Here is a 20,757-nt window from a genome sequence, read left to right on the forward strand (position 1 = left end):
CCAGTAACCCTAAAACCAGATGCAAAGTTTCATTAGGAAAATAAAAGTATTGTCATTGATATTTTCCTTATAGTCAAGAAGATCATTAAAGTGTATTTTGGTAAATGTGAGATGGGCCTTTATGTTCGCTTGTGGTCCAGCAGTGCCTTTTGCATTCACTCAGGTTATCTGTGTTTCAACTTGTCTGACCTGAAACACTTTTGCGTGTGACAAAAGCAGAAACAGGAGAAATCATTAAGGGCCACATGCTTTCTTCACAGCATTAAAGTGTGAAAGATGCAGAATCTTTATTTGGCCACAGAAAGTCCCCAAAACCAGCCCACTGCATTATCTAAGGTTTTCCACCAACCTGAGAGCCAGTTGCCAGAAATAACCTCGGTCAGACATTACAAATGAAAACCAGTTCCTACAATGTGATATGATCCAGAAAAACACACTTCTGCACCAGTAAACTTAATAACTTTATTGTCTTTGTTCTCATGATTTTACAAATATGATACTTCTGCAATTCAACTTTAACTGTGCAACACAATGGCATTATGGACTGTTAACCTGACATCCTGAGGGACGTCCGTGACTCCAGAAGGTTGTGAATCCTGCGGGCCAAAGGCCTTACATGTAGGTTTGACCGCTCAGTGTCATCCATGTAGTGTTACGTAACATCCTGCCTGCTGGATTCACTAGCAGCTTACACATAATGGTCCACGGTGATGCGATGACGGCTACGTTCAGGTCAGAGACACTCCTCGGACGTGGGCTTGAACTTGGACAGTCTCTTTGGACGAGGCTGGTTGTTACTGGTCAGGGCTGCTTGTCTTTTTCTTACAGATGGGTGACCTCGCCATGTAAGTTTACACATAAGAACAATGGCATGCAAGACTCACATTCAGACCCACTTATTTCTTTTTTTTTTTCTCCATTTAAGATAAAAAATAAAGATTCCGACATGGTGGAAACACCCAACGGCCAAGCGTATTTAACTATACGGAGGACAAGTGATTTTTTTTTTCTTAGTATGGCCGCTAAAACCATTTCAACACAACAGCTGGCTTCTTTTCATATTCAACAAGTCCCTTTGTGAAGACATAATACATCTCACAGTTATAATATTTCTTCTTGTACACGTTTTAGTAGAAACGTATGTGCTTTTGATCTAAAACAACTTGGAGGGGAAAGCTGAGAAAGTTTTGCATTTCAGTACCAGTCCAACCCTCCATCCCCCGGCAAGTTTATTGCAAATGGAGTGATAGAAAACCTCTGAACAGCAACACACACTTCAATATGGCACAAGCGTCTGAGAGATGACCGAGATATGACGTTGTCGTCTGCGTAGAGGGCGAATATAGAAAACCAAACCACACCAGATCTGAAAATATTAAGACGATAATCAATAGGAAAGAAAACATGCAGCCTGACGCACTGCAAGCAAAACCAGAAAATAAACCCTTAAAACTCCAGAAAACAAACAAAAAAAGAACGCTGCTCTTCTAAAACTCTTGCATTATGTCAGGGCTGGATGAGGATTCCTTCACTTCAAACACTGCATGTCGGCTTGTGAAGCGTGGATCAACCCGCCTGCCTGAAACGCTACGTTTCATCAAATAAACTTCACAGAAAATAATCAGAAGTCTGACTTTAAAGCACTCGTTTGCCTACAGATGTCGCGCTGAGACATCCCATGTGCTTGTCCTGCTCAGCTTTGGCACCATCCCTGAGGTACCTGACTGCAAATCTGGAAATCCCCCCCCCCCCCCATACCTCCCACTTATTGAGGATCTGGTTGTCTCAGGAGCGTTGAGGAGAAATCTAACCATGAAGGCATTTTCCTCCAGCCCTTTCTCCGACTACTAATAAATATTTGTTAAAATGGGTAAACAACAGAACAGTATGTAGTGGCTTTATAACGGAACAACACTCCTGCTTGGTCAAATAAAGAAACAGAACAAGGATATACCTAGAGCAGTGGCTGCTTTACAATGGCGACAACTATGTGGGAAGAATGATCCCAGTTTGTCGTGTTCTTTAGAACGGCTTGGCAGGGATGGAGATCATGCTCTGTCTGATCCAGGTCTCCACCCGCTGCTGCTCACAAACAGAGGAGCGCTGCTCAGTCGGCGTAGTGCATGATGGACTCCACGTAGTTGCCGGGGAAGAGGCCCGTGGTGCCGTTCATTACTCCCTCGAACCAGCCGTCGTCGTTCTTCTTGATCACGTAGATGATGGCGCCCTCCTGGAACGACAGCTCGTCCTCTTTGTCGCGGGTGTAGTCGTAAATGGCCACCACTGAGGGAACGGGAGACAAGAAACACCACCTTCAGTTAGATTCTTCTTCTAAAAACACATTTAAAAAGGCAATCAAGATGCTTCTGGGGATAATTTGGACATTTGATTACTCTTCTGGAGTTCACTTAAATTAGTTGGTTTTCTAGCTTTTAAGCAAACTCAGCGTTGAGTGTTGAAGCCATTCACTAGTTAGGCACCTGCCATAGCATTGCAAATGCATGGAGGCACCTATTACTATGCACCTCTAAAGGCGTCTCTATCTTATTCTTTATTTTTCATCCGTCACGATTAATGCGACCCGAACCATAGCGTGCACCCCCACAATATAGTTATCAAAACGTGCGGCTCGATCACGAGATGTGTGCTACTACTTTTATTGAGGTTTCGAGCTACCATGGCAACATACTTAACGAAAAACCACCCCCAAAAAAAATCCCATAGGAATGAATGGAGTCGGGTAGAGAGAAAGCCTCAAAAAAGCCTCAAAATGACCATTTTCAACGCTGTACTGTGTCGCCATGCTTTCACCTACGAACACCGTTTAACTTCCAGATTGTAGATATATCTGTGAATCACTCAGAAGTGAAAACGGGATGTGGATATCTTTTATCGTCTCTTCACAGTTACTCCTCAAAGCTCATGTCCAAAAATCAGCAAAATCATCGTTTACAATGAAAGTCAATGACGGAATTCTCCAACCGCTAGAGTGGCCCACTCTAGCTTTTTTAAAGATTTCAAAACTCCGAACAACTTGACCTTACTCGCTCAATTTTCACTCTACGTAGACAAATTATACATCAAAACGTAGGTATTTTTGTCAGGATTCGGGAAATGTAACCCTCATTGGTGTGGCATTTATAGATCTTTCGCAAATCACCTCAGACCGACACAAACCCGAAACCTTCCCCATTCATTTCCTATGGAGCGCTTTTGAAAAATGACATCTGAAAATCCAAAACATCACATGTTTTCGCATCGTCGCTACTCCTAAACCGTTTTATGTACAGACATGAGACTTTCACACATGAATGTCCCAACCCTTCTGGCACTCACAAAAAAGGAATTTTGTGGATAACTGTTACGGTTTTTCCGCAGGAACAATTTGTTCGGAAGTAGCGAATGTGCAAAATCCTAAAAACGCTTTGGAGCTGCATTTTCCCACATCAACCACTTTTTTACATCGTCGCTGTGTCTACACCGATTTTTGTACAAACATATGAAAATGAGCTACATGGTCCTCAAAAGCCTGCTGATACTCATGGTGAAAGAATTATTTTGATATCTCATACCTTTTGAGTTACAGCGATTTGTTCGGGACCCTTTTTAGAGGATTTCTGAAATTCCATAAAAATCCCCTTTAGATCATAATTTTCTTCTTCTTCAAGCTTTTCTTCTTCCCCTATCCGTTACGAACTAAACGCAGAAAAAATTACGTCTCTGCCATTTACGGATAAGGAGATATCGAGCGTTGTTCGGGGCAAAGTTCTCCATTATAATCCAATGGGACTTATTGTGACCAAAGTGTCTGCACTTCTGTAGACGGCCGCTGCAGGTGTGTGAGTGAGTTTCCATGACGACGGAACTCTGGAAGCCTGAGGGAGAAGCTACATTGGGATACAATGGCAACTTTCGACGCCCGCTGCAGCGGCTGTGATTAATGTAGAAATCTGAAATTTAAAATGTTAAGAGGAAGTCACTTCCTCTTAACATTTTAAAATTTTCCTGTGACTTTCAGCCATGTGTGACTTTTCTGACCCATTTTGGATTTCACATGCTTTCCTATTGGGCCTTTGCTTCCAACAGGACCTGGCATGATAACCAGACACGACCCAATTGGCCAATACAGCACCCACCCACCTGTGGGAAATGGTGCTACACGTCATTTTGGTCAAATGTTGAGTTCTGGGCCCAGATGTGGTGAGGCTGAGTTGCTAAAGGAGGCCAATCTGACCCATGAACTTTGGTCACGTTTGGTGACATCAAGTATTGGCACCCCTATTTGAGGCACTTCCCAGTACAGGATTTGGACCAAACTGACAGAGTACAATCACCCAGTGATACTGAACACAACCTTGTTAGCGGCTAACAGTTAGCTTGTTGCTAACTGGAAGTAGCTCTAGGAAGGTCTCACCAACTTTTGCTTCACAGAGTCTGTTCGTACTTTAGAGAGAAAGCTCCACAAGAAATTTGGGCTACGTCGCATAAAGCATCTCCCAGCTATGAGGTGTCAAACATCCAATGCTTTTCAATGGGGGACCAAACCCCTTATGGTCCCAATAATGCATGCCCATATATGGCGCTACAGTATAGCTGAGATGGAAAGTACAGGTCTTGCATGCAAGAGGTCGTGGGATCGATTCACGGCGTGGGAGACTAAGAGTTTTGTATTATAATCCCCACAATGTGTATATTAAAACATGTGTGCTGATCCCATGAAGTATTTTTTGTACCACCCGCCATTTTGAGTTACCATGGCAACGTTATAAACAACGTTTTTTCTCCCTATTTGAGGCCCATCCCAGTACAGGATTTGGACCAAACTAACAGAGTACACTCACCCAGGGATACCAAACACAACCATGTTAGCGGCTAACGGTTAGCATGTGGCTAACCGGAAGTAGCTCTAGGAAGCCTGTACAAACTTCTGCTTGACAGATTTGGTGAATTTTAGGATTTTCTCCCTTTTTAGGCACTTCTCTGTACAGGATTTCAACCAAACTAACAGAGTAACATCATCCGGTGATACTGAACACAGCCATGCCAACGGCTAACCGTTAGCATGTCGCTTACCGGAAATAGCTTTAGGAAGGTCCTACCAACTGCTGCTTAGCCAGAGTTCTTCTGCCTTTACAGACAGAGAGGGTTGCAGCTGTCAGTGAGTCTCCATGACAACGCTGCTAGCAAGAGGCTCCTAGGAGGTCCATTGACTTAACATGGCACCTTTCAACGGCCGCTGCGAGGGCTGTGAAGACCGTAGGAACCTGAAATTCGCAGTGTTATTCCTGTTGCTATTTCTGACGGTACGGTACGCACCAAGTGGCAGGCGCCTTGCTAAATTTCTTCAGAAATTTTCTAGTCGAGTTCTGCTCTTCTTTTTCCCCATTCTGAAATCAGTTTTGGTGAGTACTTATTAAACAATTTTGTTTTTTTGGGTGTTCCTAAGTTTAAAAATAAGCACCTAGGCTCACAGGGAAGCTAATTCTCCATGGCCGTGGACAGAGAGGAAAACAGCCCGGTGCTGGTGGCAGCGTCTGGTCATGCTACTGGTGCTTTACACAAAGCTAATACAGACAGAGCACTACCTGGAAATTATCCTTACAATGAAAACTTTAGAATGGACCAAAGCAGCATGTTTTCCTGCAACCAACACAGGCGCTGGAGCCCAGACTCCAGAACAGGGTCAGCAGGTAGCCTCTAAGGACCACATGTGGTACAGCAAGCCTGATCAAAAAAACCCTCCAGTGAGCTGCACCTGTAATGTTATTTCATTTAGCTGCTCTTCCTTTTTTAATCATATTTGTGCTTACATAGATTTAAAATGATAATGGCATTAAACATGTTCATGTTCCAGACTCTTCTAGGAGGAACTCCCTATCTCCTGGGCCACTGGGGCCCATACATGATCTACGGTGGATCTGAAGACCAACCTTTCTCCAGGTAGCTGCGTGGGGCCCACGGTGGGTCTTCCTCAGCGTAGGGGTCGGTGTACTCCACCACTGCCGACTCCTCTTCCTCCTCCTCATCCTCGTAGTCCTCAGGTGGAGGAGGAGGCGGTGTGGGCTCCTCAAACACCGGCTCGTCGGCAGGTGGAGGCGGAGGCGGAACGTCTGAGACTAGAGGCAGATGTTGGGCAGCGGGGGAAAAACCAGATGAGCCGTTTTAAAGAGGCAGGATGAGCGCAGAGGGGAGAGAGTCTTCCATGCAGTTCAAAGAAGGGAATGCAGAACGGATGGGATGGAAACTAAGTGCACACTAGTTCACCATGCAGGTGTGGAGAAGACATTGTGAGGTAAAACAGAAGAGCAAACATCCCATGGCAGCTTCATCATGATGGTAAACAAATGTCCTGCTTTCTCCTGAATGACCAGAACCCTGCATGTCTCACATTAAGCTCAGCGTAATCAGAGCGATTAGCTGCGTTCAGTCCGCAGCCAGCTGAATGTGGAGACAGCAGCTTCACAGGAGGACAAGACCAGGCAAAGCAGGAAGGGACATGAGCTGCTGGAGGAGGCGGGCCATGCAGAGGAGCGAGGAGCTAAGAGCTACTTACTGGTCTCCTGAACCCGGGCCACGAAGCCCATGAGAGGCAGCTGGGGGGTGATCTGCATGGATGGGGGAGGGGGCGCGTGTGAGCCTGCTAGCACCGCTACAGACAATCAGACACCAGGGCAGGGTTAGACAACACAAGAGAAAGTTAAAGAACAGAGAAGAGTTCACTTTTACTGCTGGTAGTGTGACGATATTTGGTAATACACAATAAAAAAAAAGTCTTCTTTCAGCTTTAACAAAGAGATAAACTGTGATGAAGGAGCGGCTGCTTTCTGGAGGAGAAACCTAACCAGAAACAGAGAGAGAATGGGCAAAGCTTCCTGACTGACATGTTGGAGCGAAGCGACAGATTAGGACAACAGAGGACTTCAGAAACATGGAGCAGGTCAGGGATCCGCTTCATTACGGGTCACATGTGAACGCTGGCAGCGCTTTTAAATCAGAAGCTGCATCTATAGTGCTCAGGTGAAATGTTCTGACTGAGAATGAAGTCCAGAGCTGTTCCCCTCTCCAGACTCTGTGGGTTATTCTGGGATGGATGTGGCCGACCACGCCAAGAAGCACAGAGGAAAAGGACAGATGATGGCTTCAAAACTGTGCACAACTAAAAAGGTTGGCAAACAGCCCCTTTAATCCATTAACATTAATAAATATAAGGATTTACTGAGTGATGCTGAACACTGTATGTGACTGTGTTGGTTTCCCTCCTAAAATGCCAATAAAATGTGTCACCTGGGTTCTGGACGAAGTGCGGACCCCCGTTGAGCTGGCTCTGGTTGTGGTGGGCCGCGTTGGGCTGGCCTGTGACAGACGACGGCCGGCGGAACGGCAGGGACCCCCCCACCTGGGGGTTCTGGGGCTGCTGCACTGGGCGGTTCATGCTGTAGAACTGAGGCGCACCTGCAGACAGACGGCAGCAGAGGGCAGCAGAGAGCCGGTTACGTTGGCCAGAGCTTTGCATCAACAGCATGAATAATCCAGAGCTCAGCTACACGGTGCACATCTGCTTAGGCTCCAAATGATTTAAAACTGGATTTAAAATCAACTTTTTCATGGTTTTTTTAATTCTGCAACATTTAGACAGATCAACGACATCCAGATGTCAGCCAGGGTTTGTCAGTGTGTCATGTTGAATTAAATGTTAGAATAATGACAACTGGAACTGAGCCGGTTCATTTAAACCTTTTCTCCTCTTAGCCCAGGAAGCTTTACGTGTAAAACAACCTGAGATAAGGACAGAAGTCCAAGTTCCTCTCTGAAAACAACAACTAAAAAAGGGGTCAAGCAGAAAAGACAGAAAGCAGACGGTTCATGCATTTTACATGACAACAGCGCGTCTGGAGAGACGGCGTGTAGGATGAAGGGAGGAGGATGGAGCAAGCGGAGGGATGACGGGACGTCTGAGGAGCTGCATGACAATCACACTGGCTGCCTCACATTCACACGTTCAGTAAATCAGACGGAGCCTCGCTGATTGTCTCAGCTTCTTCACAACCTTCTTATGGCTTCAACACGGCAGAGCGGTGCCTGACCGTTAAGGAAACTGGCTGACAGCTTCAGGCTAAGTAGCAATACCACAATCTGCCATTATTCCTGAGAGTTGGGTTCAGAAGCCTCCGTGTGGGTAAAGGCAAACATATAGGCGACTAGAGGTCTTCATTACAGAAAGCTGCAGGATCCAGGAACCCTGAGAACCACTGCTGTCTACCAAAGAACCACAGCAGCTAAAGCAGAACCACCAGACTGGCTGGAAAAGATAAACTTCTCTTTTTACTCACTCATTGGTGCTTTGAACCCTCTAATAGGACCAGACGGTACATCAGAAAGCACCTCCATAAACTAGAAATACTGACAATTATCAAGACATTCATTTTAAGCTGTTGCTCAGTGACTTCCTTTAGATGAAGAACAATGAATTCAAACTCATTTTACCTAAATTGGTTTTAAAAAAGAAAAACTGAATGCGTGCTCTCTGAACTCTGAAGTGGGTGGGGCTTGGTGGCAGAGGGTTCCTGGGTCTGCGCTGTGATTGGCTGGGAGGATGTAATGACTGTAGTATTAACCTAGAATGCTAAAGGAAGGAGGAGTGTTCTCCTTTTTATTCCCTCACACCACGTCTATCCATGGATGTATATACGGTAGTTACTGAATTACCGTCCAGCCCTACCCAAACCAAGCTGAGGCACAATGTGAGGGGGGGCGACATGGAGGGTGGGGGACGTGCACCGGTGGGCTTCTCCCGCCAGGGGGGGGGGGGGGTGCACTCACCTTGTGCGGGGTTGCCATAAGGAGCGGGGCCGGTGCTTGTGGGGGCCATGGAGGCGGGGAGCTGAGGAGGGGGTGGGGGGACAGGAGGAATCTCTACGGGGGGGTTGGGGGCTTGTTGGGGGCCGTCGAGGACAGGAGGAGGCGGCCCGGGGGTGGTGGCAGTGTTAGGGGGAGATTTGGCCGTGTTGGGTGGGGGAGGGGCTGCACCTGATGGGTAAGGTGAGGGTTAAAGATCAGGAAGAAAGAAGAGAAAGGTGAGGGAGGTGGAGACAAGATCAGAGCGAGAAGGAGAGAAAAGCAGATCCTGAGCCACGCCCGGATGAAGTCAGGCCAGCAGCCATAGAGGAAACAACAAGAGGCGTTACCTGGGAAGACTGGGGGCGGGGCCGGCGTTGGCACGGCGATGGGCACGCCCACACTGCCGCTGCCGCTGTTCTCCCTGCTGCTGCTGCGACTGCTGCTGGGGTGGCTCCCCCCGCTGCTCCCGCTGCTGGTGACGGGCGGCACAACACGTCAGAACACGAACAACATGTGGAACCAGAACTAAACCCGAACTAAACCCGAGCCCAGGAGCAGCGGGAGCCAAGCTCTGAGCTCTGCTACTATACAGCACGCCTGATTCACAGCCTAACGGCAGAAAACAAAGAGAATCCATTACAGCGAATCAGACCGTGGCTTTTATTACAACGGCATTCCTAAGGTTAGACTTTAAGACTGTTTTTATTTAGTTCCACCTGAAACTATGATGATGGAGAAAAAAAAAAAAGGAACAAAGTAATATTGAGAAATACAAAAAAATAGAAACACTGACCAACAGAATAAAATCCTCATTTGAACGTTTCATTTAGTTTTTCTTCACTTTATGTTTAGCATGTTCAATGTGTTTGATGTGAATATTAAGAACGGCAGAGAAAGCAAAGAGGTGAGAGGCAAACACTGACATCGTCTAACGGGTCAGTGGAAGCCTCTGCAGAGACTAAATGTAGAAATAAAGCAGCTGGAAGCCTGAACGGACAGACAACACAGGGCAGAGACGCAAACGTGTGATGGCGTGACAGCAGGAAGCGTCGGGGCATGTGAGGAAGATGAGGAGGACGAGCTGTGGATGGAGATACAGTCAGAGGAAAGAGGGGAAGATTTTCCTGCTCTCGTTACAGGCTAACGTTGTTTGCTGGCCCACAGACGGGGCGCAGACTCAGAGCGGGCCTTACGCCTGGGAGGAGGGGTTGGACGGCGCGTGGGTCTAAAAAGAGCCTCTTTACCAAGAGTCAGCAGAGGAGGAAAGGTTGTGACAGGCCGGCTGGCATTAGAAGAGAGGTGCAGGAAAACAAGAAGTAGAGGGGCTTCTTAAAGTCTGAGTGAACAGAGGCATGCTGGGAGGTGGGAGGAGGGGCGAGGGGTACCTGTACGTGCGGTTCCTCTGATTAACGGATGCAGTGCGTGCGGGGCTCTGCTGGGGGTGCGGCATGTTGCGCGTCGGGCTCGAGACGTAGTCGTTAGGGACAACGGGCGGACGCACCGGCTCGAGCGTCCGGAAGGGGGAGTGGCGCCTGTGGGGTGGGGGGTTAGGAGGAGGCCGGGGGTGGGTGGAGAGGGAGAGGGGGAGCATTCAAGGGTGAGTGTGGGGGGAAAGGAGGGGGAGGAGAGTAAGAAACAAAGTGCAAACTTAAAAATGACAGATGGCACACAGTAGGACAACAGGTGAGGTCACTGCTGTTGGTGGAGAGACGCCTCCATCACACTGAGCTGTCCTCCTGCTTAGGTCCACGTCTTCATGGACACTTATCAGTCTAAGCTTCTGCTGAGAGTCCCGCCTGACTCCACTCACAGGTTTTCTGTCTTTCCATGGCAGAGACAGCTCAGAGAAACGGGCATTTTGAAGCCAGAACTCAGACATTAGTGAACGGACGCTAAAATCAATGTAAAGAAAATGTTCTGTTACATCAGGGCCAGCGATGTGGTTCTGGAGATTCTGTTAGAAAGATTCATTGGTCGGGGGGGATTTCTTCTACACACGCCGGGTGGTTCCAGCAGAGCACATGTCCAGGTTAGGTCAGCACCCTCGCCTCAGCCCCCCAACACTGAGGAGCGGAGCTGGAAAGGTGTGGACGAGCCCACAGGCCCAGTTCCACCGGCTCTGTCTGGGAGAACGGGCCACAAATCAAGCCTTTGGTAAAGAAGCTCAAACCATCTGACCCAAACCGTCCAGCTTTACACTGAGGAACCGTATGGAAACGTAGAAAATAGAGACAATGTCACCAGTCCTAACTCGCCTAAAGGCAAAAAACTTTAGTGGGTCTAATGTCAATTTCTTTTGCTTTAAAGTTGGTGTGTAAATGTTTCCATGTCTGGAAGTTGGTTTAGTTTTAGTTTATTTCTCCTAAATTGACCCTAAAGAATTTTCTGAATATTTCAGTATATCAAATAAAAAATAAAAACGTTTAGCGATGGTTACAGCTGAAATGTAAGACCCTTAAGTCTCACCCTTCTCGGCTAAGGCAGGTGAAAGTCCAGGAGGCCTCAGAGGGCTTTATTACGGCTACATCCCACAGCGTTAGCAAAGTCTAAGAGCTTATATTCACAGAGTTACTTTATCTCCATCATGTTTAACAGAAAAAAGATGTTTTCCCTCCCGCTTGTGCGCAGAAACAATGTTCCAAAAATGTCTGAAAGCAGCTTTTAGCCCAACAGCAGCTCGGATGACTTTGAAGATGAGGAAACAGAGAGTGAGTGATCAGGGCCTGCAGGAGGAGCCTTTCTCAGCTGCAGCAGCCGCCTGAGCACCGTCTGGATGAGGAGGATGCAGCAGCCGGGCGTGCTGACGCAAATAAAAAGGTGGAGAATAAATGGAAACCTGATGCATCGGGGATGATGGCTATGCATCCAGAAGGGACAAACAGCACACTTCTCACCAACAGACAAGTCAAGGTACAAGACAAAAACACACACGGCACTCTGGGACAGGTTTACCAGCAGCTCCAGTGGAGCTCCTGCAGGATAAACACACCTTTATAGAGTTAGGTCACAGAACAAGAGCATGGGAGAACGTCCGCTGCTGTGAGAAACGCTGACACAGCAGAACAGGTACAACTATGGTGGCTTTTCTTTTTAAAGAAGGGTCCCCAGAAATAATACCAATATGGAGAAATGTTTGCTATGAGCCTGAGCAGAGCTGAGCTCTTTGTTTTAGGCTGAAGGTTCAGAGCTTTTATGCTTTTTGATAAACAGGAGCTCAATCTGGGACTGTAGAGACCAGAACTGGCAAGTTAAAAGTTGAGGGTTATGACTGGAAGATTGGAGAAAACGAGGCTGAAATCAGGAGGGATCCACACGGTGCACCATCTCCATGAACTGCTCTGTACTCCTAAATGCTTTTCATTTAAGACTAAACCTTAAGATCTGCACACAGAAGTTACCAATAAACTAAACCTTTGATTTACAGTCCGATATGTTACTCAGGAGAAATATCAGCATTTCTACTTAAATCTGTTCTAAAAATAAAACCAAAACAAAGCTGGACTCTGGAGCCTTGAGAACCTTTTGCTATGCCACTTTTTTCTTCCACTCAACTTTCCATGAGCATGTTTACATGAGGCAGCGCTGAGCAGCCAGCTTCTAGCAGGGACGTTTCCTGGCTTACCCCCTTACTTCACTTACTGTTTTCTGTGCTGGCACGTTGTAATATTAACATTTTCTGACTTCCTAATAGCTTTTATTTGGTACTTTTCCAGTTTGGCTTCATTTCTTTTGTCAATAAAAGGCCAATAGTTTTTGAATGATTGAGAATGAAATCTTTCTTTTCCTCATGGTTTTAGGAGAAGGGCTGAAACGTTAGCTGCTCAGGCTCCAGCAGGCCACATGCAGGTGTTAATAATGCACCATGTAGCGTTGATGTTTTATTAATGACGACCTGAGAAAGGCCAACTAGGAGCTCATGTGTCGTTAATCCGGCTCACATCCAGCCCAGCCGCTTGGTACCAGCCGCTTGGTACCAGCCGCTTGGTAAAGCACGACCCAGTCCACCTCTGGGAGATGTGGAGCCGGTCAGCGTGGAAACCCTGAAAGAGAGGAGCACAGCCAGAACAAAGCCGGTGGTCCGGTGCAGCTTACATACCCAAGGGTCCCTTTGCCTGACATGGGCGGGCTGGGGGGCTTCTGTGTGGGGGGGTTGGTGCGAGGGAGGGCACCTCCTCCGGCTTTCATGTTCTGAGCGCTGGCCTGTGGCAGGAGGACAGATGTGTGAACATCTGCTGGTTAGTTAAAGCACCACAATAACGCCTAGATATGAGAAAGAAAACAGCAGCAGCTGCACAGCTAGTCTGACTACGAGGTCTGAAAACCTCCCTAGAGGCCAGGAACTCAGACACCTGGACTGCATTAAGACCCCAGAGCGAGACCTTAGAGGGTCGCTTCAGTCCAGTGAGCATGTCCACTGCAGAGGAGAGGAAGAAAGCGTGGACTAGACTGGTTCATGCTTTAAAGGTGCGGTCATGTCTTCAGGCCTCCACCTTCAGCTCGTCTCTGGCGGTTCTGAACCAGAGAAGGGACGACTACAGGTCTGGGCTCAGTTCTGCTTTAGGTAGAGCAGCTCAGGAAGCCTGGGGTTATGAGCCATGGTGGGATGAGAGCCTCCCTCAGCTGCAGCACTCTGGGTGCTGCTGCAGGCAAACGGTCAAGACAAGCTTACAGTTTAACCCTAACGTCATTATTTTAGGAACGAGAAGAAAAACATCAAAACATAAAGGAGAGAAACTGAAACAAAGCCCACTCCCACCTCATTTCAGGCTTTTACTTTGAAAGTCTTACCTTGAACCTTTGCAACCACTGTGGTTGACAACAAAGAGGCGTTTTGGCAGCAGTGAGAGAGAAAGAGAAGAAACCAGGGGGTTAGCAGGTGGAAGAAGTGCAAAGCTCCCTGTTCACATCCACAGATACATCTCTGTGGCGTCTGTGTCCGTCTCTGGACACAGTGGGTGTGAAGCAAGCCTTCCACAACAAACCACTAACATTATCATAGGAGAGGAAGACAGCAGAGAGACGGTGACAGACTTTACAGTTAGTTTCCTGGTGAAACAGACAGAAGAATTGATTTTTCTCTTACGTTACTTCTCAATGCACTGAAACCTGAGAGCTGTCTAATGTTTGACCTCCCCGTGTCCTCTACATTACATTTCTCTGGCTACAACAATAAAAAACACACCATGCTATTCATTCATATTCACTTTATTCACCAAATAACATCCCATCCGACTTTCTTTACTGGAGATCATTTCAAAGGATGGATGTGATCTGATCCAGTTTCACATGTAAATACAGACTTAATGTTTCTCTGGCCAGCAACTTAAAAAGCCAGCATAATGAAGTACGCTGGTTCATCCTGAGATGAAAAGCTTTGTTGAGACATCTTTATTAACGTTGAGGTCTTGTTTTCACTCTATAACCAGATAATCAGACCACAGCGTTTTATTGTCTCACCCTATCAGGGTAATTAGGCCCCAATTCCTTTAGTTCATCCATTCAATTTTCTCATGATCTCCCGCTTATGTTGCCATTGTTAGATGGAGAGCTGCACGTCTTAAATTCTTAACTTATTTCTACCCAGAGACTCTCAGCTGGTTCTAAGTCAGGAGTGTCAAACATACGGCCCGTGGGCCGGTTCCGGCCCGCTGAACAATTTAGTCTGGCCTGGTGGCTAAATGCATTATCATTATTAAAAAAAAAAAAAGTCCTGTCTGGCAATGTGACAATAAGAATTAACTTGTCTTAATGCCAAAATTAGCTCATCAGATTTGACTTTCACAAGTGGAGCAGTACTGCTTTTGCCATAGTGCTCCGCTTGATTTATGAATGTGAATAGTTTTATTATGATTCATGCGGGGAATATCTCAAATGATATGGACACTACAATGGGAAAGTAGGAGAGGAAAGGAAGAACAAGAAGAAAAAAAAAAGAAAAGGTCAAAGAAAGAGGAGATAAAATGAAGAGAATGATAAAACAATTATTGAAAAAAACATGTACTTTGTTTAATTGAAAATCTGCTGTTCCTATATTGTCCACGAGGGGCGCTGTGTTTTAATCAGCAGATGGTAGCACTGAGCTTCAGATGTGGAAAATTAATTTTAAATCATTTCTTAATTTTTATCTGTTTGATGTATTTTGTCATGTAGGACAGTGTTTATAAGTTCCAAAAAATGTGAATAAAGGTTTTTCAACATTGTACAATCACTGTGATCAGTTCTTATGCATAATGCACAAGTAAATGTTTAACTGAGTAAAAGTATTGTTGAAATTGCACATACTTAATTTAATATAAAAATCAAAAAGTCCACATTTATTAGTTGTATTTAATCTTGCAATGAGTTTACTCGTGTGGCCCTCTTGAGATCAGATTAAGCTGAATGCGGCCCCTCAACCAAAATGAGTTTGACACCCCTGGTCTAAGTGATCCATTGATCCCACACCAGAGCGTTACCGATGAGCCGTGGGAACCCTTTAACCGGGTCAGACACCAGAACAACACCGTTAGCCGCTCCAAAACATGCTTGGCTGTGTGAAAAAGCGAGTTAGATGAGGTGGCAGACAGAAGAAGCTCAGCCAGAGCTCACCTTGACGCCGTGGCCCATGTCGTCCAGCAGGCTGTAGTCGATGGGTTTGCGGATGTAGCGGACGGGCCTCTCTGGGTTGGCGGGGGCGATGATCTTGTGCGTGCGGGACGTGTTCTTGTTGGTGGTGAGGATGCCGATCTCTCGCCGCGCCACTTTCTCTTTGTGGATGTCCACCGTCTGAGGGAGGTCAAGCAGGAACGGTGACTAAACCGGCTCAAAAAGCTCAAACTGTCGGGCTGCGGGCACCGCCCCCCCGGCCCCCCCACCTGTGAGATGTGGTTGATGGAGGACTCCATGCGGCGCAGCTGTGACGCCTGGATGTCGAGCATCTGCAGCACGTTGTTGGCCAGCGTGTTGATCAGGTAGGCCACGCTGGCCAGGGACTGGGTGGTGTAGTTCTTGGTCTCCTCCAGCGCCCTCTGCTTGTCTGGAGACTGAACCAGGAACAAGCGTCCACATGTTAGAGCCCAGCCAGCGCCATGGTTTGGGTTAACCTGAGCAATCCTACCTGCAGGAACATCTGTTCTAAGCACCACCTAGGGTTGTCAATATTTCCAGCTTTAAACCTGACGCTGATGCTGAGAAGAATACTGGATAGTACTTCTCAGGAAACAGAAACCTTTTCTAAAGGGTTTCCTTCTGACAACGACCAGAAAACTGAAACCAGAGGCGATATTTTCCTCGTGTTGATTAAAGAGCGGGGAGCTAAGCTCCCATTGGCTCGTAGAACCCGCCCTGGAGCAGAACCTGTTATCCTTACCCAGGTGAACCGCTCCACTTACCGTCATGCTGACTTTAGGCCACATCAGGCCTGGTGGTGTTTTAGTCCTAGTGCCCACTTAGGGAGGTGAAGCCATTCAGTTTCTGTCCTTACACATTATTTAGAATCAAACATAGAAATACTATCAAGTAAATGGGACAGCCCCCCGTCCCATTTACTTATATTTGGAAGCGTGAGCCTTTAAGGAGGACATTGTGATTTTGAAACTAGAACCTGCCAGTCAGAAGTGTCTACTAGCCCTTTGTGCTGAGATATCTGTCTAGAGTCAAGAAGAAAGGAAACAAAGCAGCATACCATTGTAGTCTTAGCTTGTTAGACTATCGTCATTCAACTACACTACAATTAGCTACTCAGAAACTCTGTGACACAGACCCACACTACAGCTGAAGATTGTAACCCTGTAAGACACACTGTTGCAGAATTACATCTTTTTGTCATCCCAAAATAAATCTTTTTTTTTGCTTCAACTGCATGAAGTCACTCATTGGGTCCATTAAGCAGCAGTTGAATTTAGGCAGTTTCTGTTGTATCAAACGACTTCAGTCATTAACGTGTGATAGAGCTGTATGGAAACACTTGAAATAGTCGAGTAAATAAAAACTAGAGCTGTGCAGAACAACTGATACAGAGATTAATCTCCATGTTTTCACTAAATATTTAATATCGATATTCTGGCTCTCAATATCGATATACCTCCCAACCCCTAGGGGGCGTTATTATAGAACCATTACTGCTCACAGTGAGGAAGAGCAGTGAGAAGAATCTGTGGAACGGCTGACAGGATTTTAGAAGCTCCTTCGTCCCTAAAATCAGACGTTTGGGAACATTTCTGCTTTCTGTGATTCATTAAATGCTGTGAACCAGATGATTTATTTTCCTGTTAATGTATCAGTGTTTAATAAAATGGACATAAACTTAATATTTGGCTGGTTTTGTTGATTGAATGACTGAGCATTAATTTGAAAGTAATAAATATTGATAATGGAATCAGATCAAATCAAGCTGAGCTATAGAGAATCTCATTGAATCGTGAGCTTTGTATGGAGAATCGTATCGGTTCATCCTAGATGACACCCAGCACTAATAAAACGATACTTTACAGGAGCAGCACTTAAACGTCAGAGTGGGAATATAACGCAGCCTGGTGCTCCATACGACAGAAACGAGCTGAAAAGGTGGAAATGACCATCGGCTTTAAGGCTGATTGTGGCGGCAGCCTCAGAGCGAGGGAGAGGCGTGTTAGAGGGAGAAAACATCAGAAAGCAGGAAGTCTGAGCTCCTGAAGCAGGAGGACCGGCTGTGAAGGCAGTCCACCTGAGAATGAGGAAGCAGAGGCAAAGCAAGCGTTTCTGCAGGGAGATCCTCTCTGACGCTGCAGCTTTCAATAAGACCACACGACGCAAAAATCAGAGCGAGCCAGGCCAGCGTCCAGATACAAAAACCTCTTAACTGGAGGTTAGGAGGTTTTTGACCTCCAGATCCAGGCAGCGCTCAGCTCTGGAGCGTTTGTTTAAACAGTTCAGAACTAGAGAGTGACTGATGAGGAATGCCATGAGGCGGCAGCGCTGCTCAGCATCAAGACAAACAGGTTTGAGGAGCTGGAAATGTGCTGCCAGCCTTCAGCTTCCTGCTGTAGCTTTCACCACTTATCTAACTCACTGGTCTTAAAGTTTACAATAAGTTCACTGAAACGACGTTAAAGGTTACAAACTAAATCCAAACAGGCGGCTGCTACAGTTAGAGCTTATGAGGGTTATTATATTAATAGTATATTATAAATCATGATTTCTAGCTAAATTTACACCCGTTTTTCTCCTGATTGCTTGCAGGAGGAGAAAGAAGTTCTGCTTGACGTCGGCGACTCGGCGAGGTTTCAGCCGCAGGTCCTTCTGCTCTGGCTGGAAGGGAGACGAGAACAGAAGCGTGCTTTCTCCAACCATACCTTAAATCTATGAAAAATATCTTTCCTGCCGCCGTAAATCTGCAATCCAGTTTTATTGTTTTCTGTTTTAAAGCTGTCATTCACAAGATTACCCAGAGTCCCTTTAAAAATTCATAACAAGCATACGGCTTCATTTCTAACTTATAACAAGGATTTCTAACTAGCATGTTTCAACATTGGCACACTTTTTAGCTGTATAACATTAATAACAATATAAATGGCTTTTAACCTGACTTGTACCTGCAAAGAACTTTTAACTAGCTGTGAACCTCATATGGCAAAAATAAGATCAAACCATTAATATTAAAATATATTAAAGCCAAACTTCAGTTACGTACATTTTAGGACTTTTTTTTAGTATTATTAGTCATACTACTGACCACCGCTACAGGGCAAACAGCAGGGGGTGCTGTTGTCACATTTAGCAGGCCTGTATTTTCTGGACTAATAAGTCCAGGCTTTGTGCCTTGGAACTTTATGGAATTACAGCTGGTTCAGACGCTTTTTATTTGTTTTTACAAGCCCAGAAAAAGCTCTTTTCCACAGGCGCCATGCTGTTCCACGTCGGCTTTATTTTGAAGGACCCCGCCTGGCTGCCGCAGGTTTAGGCTTGGCGGTATGCTGCTCCCTGGGCGTCTGGCATGGGTAGGACAACGGTCAACGGGGAGTTTACACGGGTCTGCGTGGTTAAACCTTTTCTAAAGACGATCCTGCGTGTACGGGAGTGTTTTTACAAGCGATGCGGGGGAGATGCTGGTTTTTATAAATACCCAGATACGTGTGTACGAGGCCTGAGAAGCACTGGTTAAAACCATCCACCAGGGGGCAGCGTGCTGTCCACTGGTCAAGGGTCTTACTCAGGGTAACAGACCTTTGCATCATCAATAAATACTAGTAAAGTTAAACAGAAACTTAATTGGTAAAACATCCATATAACTACAACTTCCCTCTTTTCTGAGCGAGCAGTAACAACTGGGTCCAGACGGTTTCATAGCTCCGACATCTGTTTGGGGAACATCTAAGCCCGTTTTATCTGAGGCCTTATTACTACTAACAGGACGAATAATAAGGAAAGTGGGTTTGGATCATTTAGACTGCAGGAACGCAAGTGGGTCAACAAGAACTGGAGTGTGTGGAGTATCACCTCAGAGTATCCCTTTGAGGTGATACTCCACATGTTGTGGAAATGGCTCCACCAAACCATGTGACCCTCCCATGTGAATGACATGAGCATCACAGAACACAGCTTACTCTCTCCACAGCCACGCTGCAGAGGCAGAATCCCTGTGGAAAGCGTACCAACAGGGCTAGACTCCTTCCTTCCTGAAGCAGCCTGGCCCACATCCACAGTGAGGAGCGACACATCCTAACACTTCTGTCCTTCTGTCCCAGTGACACCAGAGGGACAGCAGTGCGCCCTCCTCCTGTTCTCCAGGAGAACCTGACAGATCGGATCACACCACGTCAAAGCTTTCTGTCCACCTGGAAGGGGCCGGGCAGAGCACATCTGGTTAAAGCCACAGCGGCAGAGCCCCTCCACGTGGGGGCAGAAACTCAACAGAAATACTAATAGCTGAGTGGGTAGGACGCTGCAGGGCTGTGGAAGTGAGTCATTCGTTCATTCAGGTGTTCAAACAGGGATGTCTCTAAAGGTGGAGGGACGCAGTCAGGAGAGTCCTGCTTTACACAGATTGTTCAGCATCCAGTCACCAGACAACCTGTCAGAGCACAGACCCCCCATCATCATCAGATCGCCTTCCACCAACACCAGCAGCCGCAGTGCTAACCCGCTGCTACACCTGAACACGCAGAGCCACATCCAGCCTTTTAAAGCCTGATCCATGTAGTCCAGAGACGGCGGCGGCTCGCCTGTTACAGCCGCGGTGGAAGCACAGCGGCTCCGCGGCTGCCGGCCGGCCGCCCCTCGGCAGAGAGGAGCCAGACCAGGTCCCCTTCCCCGCCAGCTCGCCCACTGATCCCCAACCATTGATTTTACGGCCTGTTTTACAACCCTGGTTGGGTGGTGGGGGCTCCCCGCCGCTGGCGATGAGGGCAAGCGGCTAGCTAACGCGCTGCGGAGCCACAACACACCCCTCACAATAACGTCGGTGCACGTTTAACGCCAATAGCTACACCGATAACTATGGCCGACAGCACAGAAATGAGCCGGCCGCACGCTGAATTCTCCCCAAAGCAGACGCGGTGACAGCGGCTTGTCTTGGCGTCTGGAAGCCATAAGGAAGGCTGTAAAACAGCGCTAGCAGCAGCTAGCCTAGCATCAGCGCGCCCAGCCAGGGATGCTAGACTTAAACCCGAGCTAAAACGGGACACTTGAATATCCTACCTGGACATAGTTGCTTTCGCAGTACTCTGCTACTCTTTCCAAGTTGGTGAAACTGTCCAGGAGAGCGCTTCGTCCTGCTGGGATCTCCTCCTCCAGAAGCATTTGTAGCTCCGCCATTTTCACATCTTTCAGCGGAGCGGGATGCAGGGCTCCGCCCCGCCCCCAGCGGCCGCCTGTGGTACTGCAAGGGCTGTCCCTCTGGAACTAGTGGCTCGTCTGATATGTTATAGTAATCAGACAAAGTAGGTGGAGTCATGTCAATTT

At 46.9% G+C, this 20,757-nt stretch overlaps 1 protein-coding gene across 12 annotated transcripts; it reads right to left on the minus strand.

Annotated features, from left to right (window-relative positions):
• Nucleotides 1–443: 443 nt before the first annotated feature.
• On the minus strand, nucleotides 444–20,676 carry LOC105936520 (abl interactor 2). 12 transcript variants are annotated; one of them, XM_021323955.2, is made up of 12 exons: nucleotides 20,494–20,675; nucleotides 15,693–15,860; nucleotides 15,427–15,603; nucleotides 13,627–13,644; nucleotides 12,935–13,038; nucleotides 10,224–10,370; nucleotides 9,186–9,310; nucleotides 8,821–9,027; nucleotides 7,285–7,452; nucleotides 6,554–6,649; nucleotides 5,931–6,116; nucleotides 444–2,283 (listed from the first exon to the last, which is right to left on the minus strand). In XM_021323955.2, exons 1-12 carry the CDS (start codon nucleotides 20,608–20,610, stop codon nucleotides 2,108–2,110), a joined length of 1,689 nt encoding a protein of 562 aa, XP_021179630.1. In that variant the 5' UTR covers nucleotides 20,611–20,675; the 3' UTR covers nucleotides 444–2,107. The 12 variants fall into 12 exon arrangements, with proteins under 12 accessions (XP_021179630.1, XP_021179634.1, XP_021179632.1 ...); XM_021323959.2 differs by lacking the exon at nucleotides 6,554–6,649 and having other exon boundaries at nucleotides 20,494–20,676; XM_021323957.2 differs by lacking the exon at nucleotides 13,627–13,644.
• Nucleotides 20,677–20,757: the final 81 nt, after the last annotated feature.

The sequence above is a fragment of the Fundulus heteroclitus genome, chromosome 24 (genome assembly GCF_011125445.2).
Source record: "Fundulus heteroclitus isolate FHET01 chromosome 24, MU-UCD_Fhet_4.1, whole genome shotgun sequence".
NCBI classification, from domain to species: Eukaryota; Metazoa; Chordata; class Actinopteri; order Cyprinodontiformes; family Fundulidae; genus Fundulus; species Fundulus heteroclitus.